Genomic DNA, 14,604 nt, shown 5'->3' with positions numbered 1-14,604 from the left:
AGTCTTTGCAAATGCACACGCACATGGAGCTTTCTGAATATGTTACCTGAGCAGAAAAGTCAATGAGCTTTGGAAGCAGCACTTTGCCACCTTCATCGCTCTTCAGGAAATCCAGCAAACTGCCTATGGAGAAAGAAAGAACAAGTTAGTGCAGTTCAAACACGCAAGAAAAAATCCAAACAAAATTCACATCATCATTATTATTACAGGGGAACCCCCCACAATATGATTGGCTTTGCAATTCTCTATGGTTAAATAGAGCCTTTTCTTGACATTGGTCAAACCCAGTCCCCTCTAATCTGTTACTTTTGACCTGATGTGAAACATAGCATGTGCTCCAGGTGAGAATGTGGGTGGATACCACTTTTCTCACTACAGGTGTCTGAGAACCATGCATTTCAGAGTACTTGCCGCCATGATCCACTCACTGCAGCCTCCCAATCTTTAGCGAGCTCACTGGAAGGCCTACCCTCTGCAGACACTTAGCCAGGTTCACTCCCATCTGTATCCAGCAAAAAGCACAGAACTTGGCACATACTGTAGGTGCTCAATGAATGTTTTTTGAGACAGGGTCTTACTCTGCCACCCAGACTGGAGTGCAGTGACATGATTACAGCTCACTGTAGCATCAGCCTCCCAAGCTCAAACAATCCTTCCACTTTCAGCCTCCCATGTAGCTGAGGGTACATGCCATCACATCCAGCTAATTCTTTTATTTTTTTGTAGAGATAGGATTTCACCATGTTGCCCAGGCTGGTCTCAAATTCCTGGACTCAAGCAATCCTCCCACTTTGGCCTCCCAAAGTGCTGGGATTACAGGTGTGAGCCACCACGCCTGGCCTCAATGAGTATTTGATGAGTGAACTGCGCTTTGGAAAAAAGTGAAACCTACCTAAGAAGGAGTGTGCTGCTGAGCAAACTCTCCAACCTCCATGGCTTCATCTCTAAAACAAGACCTGTTTTTCCCCTAGAACTTTAAGTACCAGCCTCACGGGTAGCCTTGGTCAAGTTGTTTACCTCATCTAGGTCTCTGTAAAATGGGCATGTACTAGAGGCTATATTAGAGTTTTGGGGAGGTTGGAATCAAACGTTGCATCCAAAGCACATACCATGATGGTTGGCAGGTAGCAAATGCTCAGTAAACATTATGCAATCTCATCCATGACACAGAACAATAGTACTTAGCCCTCAGGCTGCTGAAAAGACTAAGTGAGATCATCCATAGAAAGCATCAAGAGCAGTCTGGTGTATAGTAAGTGCTCAGTAAATATCAGGCATTGTTGGCCAGGCTTGGTGGCTCACGCCTAGAATCCCAGCACTTTGGGAAGTCAAGGCAGGTGGATCACCTGAGGTCAGGAGTTCAAGACCAGCCTGGCCAACATCGTGAAATCCTGTCTCTACTAAAAATTACAAAAATTAGCTGGGCATGGTTGCAAGCACCTGTAATCTCAGCTACTTAGGAGGCTGAGGCAGGAGAATCGCTGGAACCTGGGAGGTAGAGGTTGCAGTGAGCTGAGATAGTGCCACTGCATTCCAGCCTGGGTGATACAGAGAGACTCTGTCTCAAAAAAAAAAATATGTATATATATATATATATATATATATATGGCATTGTTACATAGGAAAACTCATATTAACATCTATCATTAAGAATACTCTAAGTTAACTAATTCAACAATATTTACTGAACTCCTATAAGGTGTCTGGCTCTGAGCCTGAATTCTGAGCTATAGCAACCCAAGCCACAAGAGCTAATTGGTTTGTTTGCTTTAAAACAAACAAACAAACAATGTCCTTGTTTGGAAGGACTCTGAGTGACTGATATTTTGAAATACTCACAGATATTAAATAAGAAAATATAATATCCATCTTTTGAATCTATTCAGCTACGACATCATACTGTCATCTCCATTGTGCATGAGATGATTGTTAATCCTGGATCATTGCTTATGTTTCTTCATCACTTCTGAGGACTTTTAAAAAAATACTTTGGCAGTTTATTGGTATGTTTCCTGAACTGGAGGGGAACACAGGAAGAAGGATGTTGATTCAAAGTCTTCTATATGAAGGTGATCACAGTAGAAGAAAAATTGATTGCTTGAAGTCTATTCTCCTGCAATTCTGTGATTACATAGGACTTTAACCTCCTCAAGTTTTAAAAAACGTTAATATTTAAAAGTGACACCCTGAACATTTAGATAACGCTGGAAAGGAAAATGAATATTAGATAACACTAAGGAACAAAAAGAGGCGGGGTGCTCACGCCTGTAATCCTAGCACTTTGGGAGGCCGAGGCGGGCAGATTGCCTGAGCTCAAGAGTTGAGACCAACCTGGTCAACATGGTGAAACCCCATCTCCACTAAAAATACAAAAAATTAGCTGAGCATGGCAGCATGTGCCTGTAGTCCTAGCTACTAGGGAGGTTGAGGCAGTGAGAGGAACTCACCCTTGGCCATGTACTCGGTGATGATGTAAATGGGCTCCTCCCTGGTGACCACAGCGTACAGCCTCACGAGCTTATCATGCTGCAGGGTCTTCATGAGGTTGGCTTCTTCCAGGAAGGCTTGCACAGACATAGTGCCCGGCTTCAGGGTTTTCACAGCCACCTTGGTACTGTTGTTATAGTAACCTAGGAAGAAAAAAGAAGGTGGGTATGCTTTATAAAACAGAAAATTTAGCTGGGGGCAGTGGCTCATGCCTGTAATCCCAGCACTTTGGGAAGCTGAGGCGGGTGGGTCACCTGAGGTCAGGTGTTCAAAACCAGCCTGGCTAAAATGGTGAAACCCCGTCTTTACTAAAAAAACAAAAATTAGCTGGGCGTGGTGGCGGGCGCCTGTAATTCCAGCTACTTAGGAAGCTGAGACAGGAGAATTACTTGAACAAGGGAGGTGGAGGTTGCGTTGAGCTGAGATCGTACCATTGCACTCCAGCCTGGGTGACAGAGTGCAACTCTGTCTCAAAAAAAATAAAAATAAAAAAAAATTTAAAACTTAACTTTGTAGATGCAGAGTTAGCAAAAAATTTAGTTACAGATAGAAAAAGCCTGAGTTAAAACACTATGTAGTGATAAAATTAGGGAGGCTAGATGAAAAGTATCTAGGAATTTTCTTTACCAAAAAATGTTTAAATTATTCAAAAATCCAAAGATTTCTATGAAATAATAGTAAAAAACATTTTTATTGGCACTCTACCATGAGGACTAATATTTGTCCTCTATTTATTGATTTATTTATTTTTAGACTAAGTCTTGGTCTGTCGTCCAGGCTGGAGTGCCGCGGCACGATCTTGGCTCACTGCAACCTCTACCTCCTGGTTTCAAGTGATTCTCATGCCTCAGCCTCCCGAGTAGCTGGGTTTACAGGTGCCCACCACCACATCTGGCTAATTTTTGTATTTTTAGTAGAGACGGGGTTTCACCATGCTGGCCAGGCTAGTCTCAAACTCTTGACTTCAAGTGATCCGCCAGCCTCAGCCTCCCAAAGTGCTGGGATTACAAGCGTGAGCCACTGCGCCCAGCCAAGGACTAATATTTTTCTCTAATAATAAAATGTTCTTTATTCAAGACCAAAAAAAAAACACCAAAACTCTGCATATGCTATAATCCCTTACATACATATACATACACACACAGGCATACACTCACATTATAATCCCCATTTTAAAATGCAGACATATTTTATAGATACACAGACACACACATATAAACAATGGTCTGGAAGAAAATACACCAAAATACACCAAATGCTGGTTATTTCCAATGGTGCAATTATGAGTGATTTTAATTTTGCTTACCATATCTTTTAACTATTTACCAAATTTTCTTTAAAACAGGTGTTCTTTATAAAAATTACTTACATATACTATCTTTAAAGTACAATATACTAGAGTCAAACAAGCACTTCCCAAAATTTGCAGACAACTGGACTTGGGTGACTATTAGTGAAAAAGTCCCCACTGAAAGGACAGGGAGCCCCTCCCTCTACTCCTCCCCCACCCAGGAGATGCAGCAGGTGCCCTGGGAGGCCTTCAGGGGAAAAGCCTGCCTTTGTTCACCCCAGCATTTCCCACACTTTCATGACCTCAGAACACTTGTTCAAGTAGCCTCTTACACCGCATGGAACACGCTCTAGGCAATACTGACTCCTTAGTATGGTCCCCCTGAGGCACCACCCTTCCGGGACTGGGATTGAGCACTTTAACCCTGACTTTCTCTTGGGAAAGCCTTTTCTCAGTAATTTGGCAAAGCAGAAATATTAATAATCATGTTCTTTCTTTCTGTCCTCTCTTCTGTTTCCACCTTTCTCTTGAAATGTAAAAAAAAGAAGAAAAAAAAGAAAAAAAGTGGGGAAGGGAGTAGCAGCTGGTGGTGCCACTGCAAATCTCCTTGCAGGTTCCTGCTGCCTGGTGCACAACAGCTGGATAGCACCTGCCCTAAGGAAAGGTGACGTGGAGTGGACGGTCCCCTTTTTAGGGTGCAAGAGTATCTGTATATGAATAGCATAGAAAGATGACTGGAAGCCTGCTGAGTAAAACAGCAGTGATTATCCCTGGCTGGTAGAATTTGGAGTGACTTCTACTTTCTCTTGTTCTTTTCTATTCTGATTGTATTTGTCAAGGAGTATGTACTCTTTTCTTTTCTCTTCTCTTCTCTTTCTTTTTTTCAGGAGAGACAGGGTTTTGCCATGTTGGCCAGGCTGGTCTCGAACTCCTGACTTCAGCTGATCTGCCCACCTTGGTCTCTCAAAGTGCTGGGATTGTAGGCATGAGCCACTGTGCCCAGTCAAGTATGTACTTTTTAATAAAAGATTTTTTAAAATAATAAAGAAATGTATTATACATCTCTTTCCAAGCCTTCAAACAAGTAAGAAAAAGTTCATTTATAGCTAGCAGTCAACCTGTCCAGTGATGTTTCTTCTGGTCATGAAGACTGATTCTTCTATTAAATGTTTTATTTTGTACTCCACTTTGGTTAATACTTAGGAGCTTGCAGTGCTCTATAGAAAAATAAGGCTAGACAAGGTGGCTCATGACTGTAATCTCAGCACTTTGAGGGGCAGGAGGATCGCTTGAGCCCAGGAGTTCAAGACCAAGCTGGGCAATATAGTGAGACTCCCATCTCTAAAACAAAAGAAAGAAAAGAAGTAGAAGAATGCAGTATAAAATAAGTGTTAGAACATATGGGGCAGATAGTAACATAAAGCTGACAAAAAACATCCTAGGTCCTTTTAAAAAGCCACCACCTACCTAAAAAATGGAATTATGAATATATTAAATTGTTCTGCCATTTAAATGCATAATTACAAGCAATACGGTATTTTCTGTAGATCTTAAGAGTTATTTTAAAGTACATTCCACCAACAAAAGACGTTTAATATTACATTTAAATCAAAAAGGGTTTATTATTTTTTTAAAGCTTATAAACACTGACCCTAATCCCAGCCCTAACTCTAACCCTAAGTTACATGAGTATATCCATAGCAAATCCCAACAGGAAAATACATGATATAAAATATATGAAAATACATAAAATATATGATACATATAACTGCCAGGAACTGGCATCCAGAATATATAAAGGATTCTCACAAATCAATAAGAAAAATCAGAAGAAATAGGCAAAGGCTTGGATGGGCATTTCAAAAGAAGAAATTCATATGACTAATAAACATGTGAAAAGTACTCAATCTTCTTAGTAACCAGAGAAATGCAAATAAAGTCATGAGAAACCACTGCCAAGCTTAGCAAACATTTTAAAAGTCTGGCAATATCAAGTGCTGCTGAGCACCTGCCCCTTGGGAGGGACTCTGGGGCAGCTGCCCTAGGCCCCATTCGGTGTTCTTTGCTGAGCATCACTGAAATTCAATTGCAGAGCTTCTGTGACAATATCCAAGGTGCCCGTGAAGGATGCTGAGTGCATAATTCCTTCTGGATAACCACTTACGGCCTGCGCTGCCTTGGGGCCCACATCTCTCTAAGTACAGCTCTGCTAGTCGGCAAAGGGGACATGGGGACTGGCATATTACTGGTGAGAATCTAAGCTGGGACCAGCACTTTGGAAAATAAGTTGGCAATAACTTAGAAGAACTGAGGATTCATACACCTTATGATCCAGCAAATCCACTCCCACTCACCCTAGAGAAACTCACGCATGCTTGGACCAGCATAAAAATATGCAGCACATTGTTCATAGCAGCCCAAACTGGGAACAGCTCTGATATAGTCTGGATGTTTGTCCTCTCCAAATCTCATGGTGAAATTTGTTCCCCAGGGTTGGAGGTGGGGCCTGGAGGGAGGTATTTGGGTCATGGGAATGAATCCCTCATGAATGGCTTGGGGCCATCCCCGTGGTAAAGAGTGAATTCTCGCTCTATTAGTTCACAAGAGAGCTGGTTGTCTAAAAGCATGGCACCTCTTTTGGTCACTCTCTTGCTCTCACTGTGTGACATGCTCCCCCGTTTTGCCTTCCTTTTTGAATGGAAGCTTCCTGAGGCTTCACCAGAAGCAGAGACAGGTGCCATGTTTCTTGTACAATCTGCAGAACCGTGAGCCAAATAACCTTTTTCTTTATAAGTTACCCAGTCTCAGGTATTCCTTTAGCACAGCAAAATGGACTAGCACGAACTCCAATTTCATCAGTAAATGGTGAAATAAATGGATAAACGATCGTATATCTTGAAAACATATGCAGCACAACACAATATAGCATGAAGATGAATAAACCATAGCCACACCCAAAAGCATGGATGCATCTCACCAACACCATATGGAATGAAGATGGATGAACCATAGCCACAGACGCATCTCACCAACATTGACATGGGATGAAGATGAATGAACCGTAGCCACACCCAAAAGCACGGGTGCATCTCACAAACACGACATGGGATGAAGATGAATGAACTATAGCCACACCCAAAAGCATGGATGCATCTCACCGACCATAGGAACTGAAGATGAATTAATTGTAGCCACACCCAAAAGCACTGATGCACCTCACCAACACCATATGGCATGAAGATGAATGAACTGTAGCCACACCCAAAAGCATGGATACATGTCACCAACACGACATGGGATGAAGATGAATGAACTACAGCCACACCCAAAAGCACGGATGCATCTCACCGACCATAGGGACTGAAGATGAATGAATTGTAGCCACACCCAAAAGCACAGATGTACCTCACCAATACCATACGGAATGAAGATGAATGAACTGTAACCACACCCAAAAGCATGGATACATCTCACCAACACGACATGGGATGAAGATGAATGAACTGTAGCCACACTCAAAAGCACGGATGCATCTCACAAATATGATATGGAATGAAGATGAATGAACTGTAGCCACACAAAAAAGCATGGATGCATCTCACCAACATTATATGGAATGAAGATGAATGAACTGTAGCCACACCCAAAAGCATGGATGCATCTCACCAACCCGTTGAGTAAAAGAGGCAAGACATAAAAGAGCATATTTGGTATAATTCATTCATATAAAGTAGAAAAACAGGCAAAATTGAGCTATATTTTTGGGGGATACATACATCCCCATATACAAAAGTGGAAAAATTAAGAAGAAAAGTCAGGAAACCATCAGAAAGGTCGGAATAGCTGTTGTCTTTGGGGGACAGGTAGGGTGTGGGTGGGAGGGGATGGGTGGAGGGTGGGGGTTTCTGGGGCTAGCAAGTTTCCTTTCAGAGGTCCGCACACCAGTTTTTGCTTTGTAATTATTTGTGAAATTAGATATTTTTGTTTGCATTTTCTGCTTGCTTGTTACATTACGTAGCAATAAAAGTTAAAGAAACGAAACCATTTCCCTTTTGCCATCATAAAAACAATGGAGCTCATGGAGATTCTTATACAATAGAAAAGTATGAGTAAAGGATGACGGGAAAAAAAAACGCTTTCCAAGGTTAGGGGGAAGTTATCAGGAAATATTGCAGCTGCAGATATTTTAAATACTGATAAGGAGTTTGAGCTGAGTGGTAGATAAAGCAGCTGTGTCAAACATGGTCCAAGAATGGCAGCAGCTCCCAGATGATCTCTTAGGGCAGTGACATTGAAACAATAGGGTGGTTTTCATCCCTCTGTTAAAGGCATGATTTTTATTCAGTGCTAAGGATCAAATCATAGGTTTCCAAGATACTCTCCGGTAGTTTGAAGGTTCAAATTAACCTAGTCATGGAGATTTGGGTTGTCAATATGGATGAAAAATTATGTTAAAAAAATCTTTTTGAGCTAGTAAAAAGTGTCTTGTGGAGTGCCACTTTGCCACAGTTAAAGAAATCTGATGCGGCACCTTGAGAGCGCTCTAGTACCAGCTGTGACTGGCTGGCTAAAAAGTGCCCACGTACCGTAAAAGGGAGAGTGGTTTTTAAAAAATGCATGCAGTTGATTTTGGTAGTGGGTTGGTGATTAATCTCAAGGCAGTTGGTTCAAATGAGAATTTATCTAGCAAAATTCAATTTAAAATAAGTTTCCTTCCTTCCTCAGGGTCTCTTCATAGACCAAGCAGTCAGAGGAAATATCGTCCTTAGCCTAGCTGCCTAGTTGATTCCCTGGGAACGGGACAATCCGCAGAGGAAGCATGTCACCCAAGTCAGATGTCACAAGGATCACACAAACAAGAGGAAACAGCTTGAAGCAGAGACACCTCTTTCTTTTATCCCCACCCAGTCCCTTCCCCCAAAGAACAGGTCACTTCCTAGTATTTGTTCACTGCATTTCAGGCCAAAAAAATGCAGACCATAAAATGAAATGGGTTGTCCGTGAACAATTCCTTATGTTTAATAAAAATATTAACTTTCTTGGTTAATAGTGATAGAATTTCAATTGTTATTTTTCTATCAATGAGAAAAGCTGGCCTGCTTATCCTTTGAGAAACTAAAAAGGATAAGAGAAAACTAAATTCTGGCAGCTCAAAATTGGAAGAGGGGGTATCCTTCAGCCTGTTTGTAATATAAAATCACCAATCACAACTCTTTTGGTTGTATTCCCAATATTCCCCTGCTATGTGTATTCAACGTATTTAAATTATTTCAGGAGTGAAGAAGGAGCTCCCTGACTGACAGGCAAACTCAGTCCCTACAAGCAAAAGATCCCAAGTCAAAATTTTCTGATTTTTTCTCTTTTATTTTCTTTTCTTCACCTTCCCTTCTTTTCCTTCCTTTCTCCATTCAACATAAGACTGGAAGAAGGCCGGGTGCAGTGGCTCATGCCTGTAATCCCAGCACTTTGGGAGGCCGAGGCGGGAGGATCACAAGGTCAGGAGATAGAGACCATGGTGAAACCCTGTCTCTACTAAAAATACAAAAAATTAGCCAGGCGCGGTGGCAGGTGCATGTAGTCCCAGCTACTCGGGAGGCTGAGCAGCAGAATGGCATTGAACCCAGGAGGCGGGGCTTGTAGTGAGCCGAGATCGCGCCACTGCACTCCAGCCTGGGCGATGGAGCAAGACTCTGTCTCAGAAAAAAAAAAAAAAAAAGACTGGAAGAAAAGCACAATTAAAAAATGAACACTGATCAATGCCAATATCCTGGTAGTGATGTTGTACTATAGTTTTACAAGATGTTACTACGGGGGAAACTGGGTAAATGGTACATGGGATCTCTCTGTATCATTTCTTTTATATATTTGCCCGCTTTATTGAAATATAATTCATATACCATGCCATTTACCCATTTAAAGTATATAGTTCATCAGTTATTTGCATATTCAGAATTGTACAATCATCACCACAATCAGCTTTAGAATGTTGTCATGACTCCAAAAAGAAATCCCATGCTCATTAGCAGTCACTCCCAGCCCCCCAGCCCTAGGCAACCAGTCATCTGCTTTCTAACTCTAGATTTGCCTATTCTGGACATTGCATATAAATGGAACGGTATAATATGTGCTCCTTTGGGACTGATTTCTTTCACTTAACGTAGTGTTATTATACGTCATCCATAAAACAACATGGCATCCATGTTGAAGCATGCCAGGTCATTTTTTTTTTTTATTGCCAAATACTCCATTGTATGAATATACCATATTTTATTGACCCATTCATCATCTGATGGACATTTGGGTTGCTTGTACTTTTTGGCTATTACAAATAATGCTACTATGAACACTCATGTACAAGTTTCTGTGTGGACATATGTTATCCTTTTTGTATTATTTCGTACAATGACATGTAAATCCACAATTATCTCAAAATAAAAAAAATTAAAAAGCAAAAATACAACTTCTATTTAGTGGGGAAACCCTGGGCAATTTCTTTCCTCTACTGTATAGCCTTTGCACTAATATGAAACTTTTTCTTTCTAAAGATATTATTTAATAACAGCACTTTGAATGCTGTCAGTTGAACTTACCTGCACAATTTCTTTCAATTGTTATGCAATCCCTCTGAGACAGGTTCCATTAAACCCCACTTTAGATGAGGCTCTACTGCCTCTGTCATTTAAAACATTATTAGTAAATCAAGTAAAATACACAATTTAAAAAGTGAGAAAAGGACTTGAACATAAGTTTCTCCAAAGGAGCTGTAGAAATGACCAGGAAGGACATGAAAAGAGGCTTGGTCACTAATTATTAGGAAAACACAAACCAAAACCACAGTAAGATACCATCTCACATCTATTAAAATGACAACTATCAAAACAGCCAACCAGCCAACCAAAAAAATCCCCAAAACAGAAAATAACAACTGTTGGTGAGGCTGTGGAGAAACAGAACACTTATACACTGTCAGAGGGAATGTAAAATGGTGTAGCCGATATAGAAAACAGTACGGCAGTGCCTCAAAATTTTAAAGATAGAAGAATTACAGGATCCAGCAATTCCACTACTGGATTTATACTCAAAGGAATGGAAAATAAGGTCTCAGAAAGGTATCTGTGCACCCATGTTCACAGTGGCATATTCACAATAGCCAAAACGTAGAAACAACCTAATTGTCCATCAACAGATGAATAAACAAAATGTTACGTATGCATATAAAGGAATATCATTCAGCCTTAAAAAGCAAAGAAATTCTGACACATGCTACGACATAACATAAACCTTGGAGACATCACGCTAAGTGAAGTAAGCCAGAGCCAAAAAGACAAATACTGTATGATTCTAATTATTTGAGGTACCTAAGGTAGTCAAATTCATAGAGACAGAAAGTAGCATGGTGGTTGCCAGAAGCTGGAGGGAGAGGGGATCAGGAAGTTGGTGTTAAAGAGTACAGAGTCTTTCAGTTTTATCAGATGAAAAGAGAGTATGGAGATTGTTTGCATAACAATGTAGATGCATTTAACCTACTGAACTGTACACCTAAACATCGCTAAAAAGCAAATTTTATGTCGTGTATTTTACCACAATTTTTAAAAACAGAATGAGCAAATCTATTCAAGTGATGTATTTTCTCAAGATTTTTACCCTGTTTCAGACAGTCTAAAAAGTAACAATTTGCATAGAACAATCACCTACTCTCCAACACCCCATTCTCCTCTCTTCTAAACTTGTTTCTCCCAGGCACTACCTGGACATATGATAAGCAAAAGCTATCTAAAATTAAGGTTGTGTGCAGGAAAGGAAGAGAAATAGACAGGGGGATTTGGTGTATCTGGAATTAGAAGCAAGGAGGTTTTCCCAATCCCAGAAAGGACCAATGTTCTTTTTTTTTTTTTCTGAGACGGAGTCTCGCTCTGTCGCCCAGGCTGGAGTGCAGTGGCCGGATCTCGGCTCACTGCAAGCTCCGCCTCCCGGGTTCCCGCCATTCTCCTGCCTCAGCCTCCCGAGTAGCTGGGACTACAGGCGCCCGCCACCTCGCCCGGCTATTTTTTTCTATTTTTTAGTAGAGACGGGGTTTCACTGTGTTAGCCAGGATGGTCTCGATCTCCTGACCTCGTGATCCGCCGTCTCGGCCTCCCAAAGTGCTGGGATTACAGGCTTGAGCCACCGCCCCCGGCTGGACCAATGTTCTTAAGCTCCACGTGCACAATTTTAGTGCAGACTCGCACCTTACGACAGAATAGGGGATGTAAGCAGGTCTGCTGAGGTGTGCGCGCCAGGCTGCCTAGATCCTGACTTCTTGCCCCCAGCCTCACCAGGCACTCCCTGGCGGATGCACTGACACCACAGCTGACAGCAGCACTTTTGATGCCAGGCATCCAGGCTGGCAGCAGCTGCATAGTTATTTATTTATTTATTGAAATGGGGTTTCACTCTGTCACCCAGGTTGGAGTGCAGTAGTGCAATCTCAGCTCACTGCAACCTCCACCTCCCAGGCTCAAGCGATCCTCCCACCTCAGCCTCCTGAGTAGATGGAAACACAGGTGCAACACCATCACGCTCAACTAATTTTCTTTGTATTTTTGGTAGAGACAAGGTTTCACCATGTTGTTCAGGCTAGTCTCGAACTTCTGAGCTCAGGCAATCTACCTGCCTCGGCCTCCTGAAGTGCCAGGATTACAGGTGTGAGTCACTGTGCCTTGCCAACAACTGCATCTTTAAAAACAGTGTCACTAAGAAATAATTCACTCAAGCAGTTGGATTTGAATGTACTTGGTTCACTGTACTTATCTCTTAGGTGCAAACAGCATGCAGTTTGATGCTTTATCCTGGCTTCACAGCTGAATAGGAGAGGCTGGAACAAAGTTCCAAGCCATCACTTTATATGCAGGGCTACTGATTTAGGGTGAACCAGTACATCCTGGTTAACCTCCCTCTACATTTCTTTTCAATGACAGACATGTTAATTACTTTGCCAGCAAATATCCATAGGAAAGTCTAATTGGATTATTTATAGTTCTGTTTTATGATTAAAGTTGGGGAAAAGGCATCAAAATATAGCTTCCAATAACTAAAATCAAATACAAAAAAGTGACGATAATAAAAATAGGGCACATGGAGTCAGACTCTGGGAAACATCCTAGGTGCATAATCTCATTCTTCCTTTGAACAACTGATAAGATAGGAGTTTGTCCATTTCACTGATGTGGAAACTGAGGCTAGGGAAGTCAAATTAACTTAGAAACTGTATAGCAAATAATTGAGTCCAGGGTTCCCAGATGCCAGAGCAGCCTGGCTCTCTCACTGCCTTGAATGACCTTGAGTAAGTTGCTTATCTGATTCTCAGTGATGTTGTCTATCAAATGATCACAGAAACGCCTGTCTCATTCGCAGTGCTACAGCAATGAGTATGTGAGAATGTCAATGCAAATGCACTTAGAGCAGGGCCCGTAGAGCCTGTACACTCTTTTTTCCCTTCCTCCTGTCTTCTCCTCCTTCTCCCCATGCAAAGTCACAGTAAGTACTCAGATGGACTAAGAGCACAATTAACTGTGATTGTGATCCTGGTTTTCCTGCCAATACTCTCAGTGAACAGATGGGGAAGCCGGGAAGAGAAGACAGAAGTCCCTGGTTCTTGATGTGAGCCAGTGGGGTTGGAACAGACATGTTCAATGAGCAGGGAGGAAGACAGAAAGGACTGAAGCTTTATAGAGAAGTGTCGGCTTCTAAGAGGGAAGAGAATTTGCAGATCATGCTGAAACCATTTGGAGAAAGTTCTTTTTACACAATCTTAAAGAAACTTCCCACAGAGTATTTATTTATTACAAAAGGGAGTAAAAAGTTGCCATAGAGAAACTAAATTTAAATGATCCATTTAAACTTTTGGATCTAAAAACTTTAAATAAAATTGATGGTGGATCACTGTAGACAAAATCAAACAGAATATCATTAAGAATAGGACCGGCTAATACTATGCCTCCTGACAGGTGCACTGAGAACACAGCACTGCTTAGGTGCTTAGACACTCTTCACAAAACTCAGCAAGTCACATCTGCACTTAGTCTCAGGTGGTCAACGACAATAATAACATCTATGTATGTGTACGTAAATAAAAGAACAAGAAAATTAGGACAATATTAACAACTGGTGAATCTACGTGAAGGGTATACAACATTCATTATACTATTCCTGCTCCATTCTGTAGATTTGGCAAAAAACAAATATAAACATCATCGGAGGAAAAAAGAAGCCAAGTCATTTTTTTAATGAGCAGATAACAGTTTTGTGGTTCTTCAAAAAGTTCAACAGAGGCTTACCACATGCCCCAGCAATTGAACTCCTAGGTTTATACACAAGAGAAATTAAAATGTGTCCACATAATAATTTGTATGTGAACGTTCATATAGTATTATTCATAACAGTCAAAAGGTAAAAACAACTGAAAGGTCCACCAACGGATAAGTAGATAAACAAACTCTGGTATAGTCATGCAATGGAATATTACTCAGCCATAAAACAAGAAAATTCTAATACGTTCTACAACATGGATGAACCTTGAAAACATTATGCTAGGTGAAATACGCCAGACACAAAAGGACAAATAAATGATTCCACTTATACGAGGTACCTAGAGTGGTTAAATTCATAGAGACAGACAGAATGGTGGCTGCCAGGGGCTGAGTGATGGGAGAAATGAAGAGTGATTGTTTATTGGGTACATTGTTTCCTTTTGGGATGATGAAAACATTTTGAAAGTAGATGGAGGTGGTGGCTGCACAATATTGTGAATGTACTAAATGTCACTGAATTGTTCATTTTAAATGATT

At 41.1% G+C, this 14,604-nt stretch overlaps 1 protein-coding gene across 7 annotated transcripts in view; it reads right to left on the bottom strand.

The window, feature by feature from the left end:
* The window catches only part of LYN (LYN proto-oncogene, Src family tyrosine kinase), a 139,126-nt gene that overhangs the window by 44,803 nt on the left and 79,719 nt on the right, over nucleotides 1-14,604 (bottom strand). For all 7 annotated transcript variants that reach the window (XM_023190165.3, XM_023190172.3, XM_023190171.3 and 4 more), the window contains 2 exons: nucleotides 2,448-2,630; nucleotides 47-123 (listed from right to left, as the gene is read on the bottom strand). In XM_023190165.3, coding sequence (XP_023045933.1) covers nucleotides 47-123; nucleotides 2,448-2,630 — 260 coding nt within the window. The remainder of the gene's footprint in view (nucleotides 1-46; nucleotides 124-2,447; nucleotides 2,631-14,604) is intronic.

Source organism: Piliocolobus tephrosceles, chromosome 7 (assembly GCF_002776525.5).
Source record: "Piliocolobus tephrosceles isolate RC106 chromosome 7, ASM277652v3, whole genome shotgun sequence".
Taxonomy (NCBI): Eukaryota; Metazoa; Chordata; class Mammalia; order Primates; family Cercopithecidae; genus Piliocolobus; species Piliocolobus tephrosceles.
This window is presented reverse-complemented; position numbering and strand designations above follow the sequence as displayed.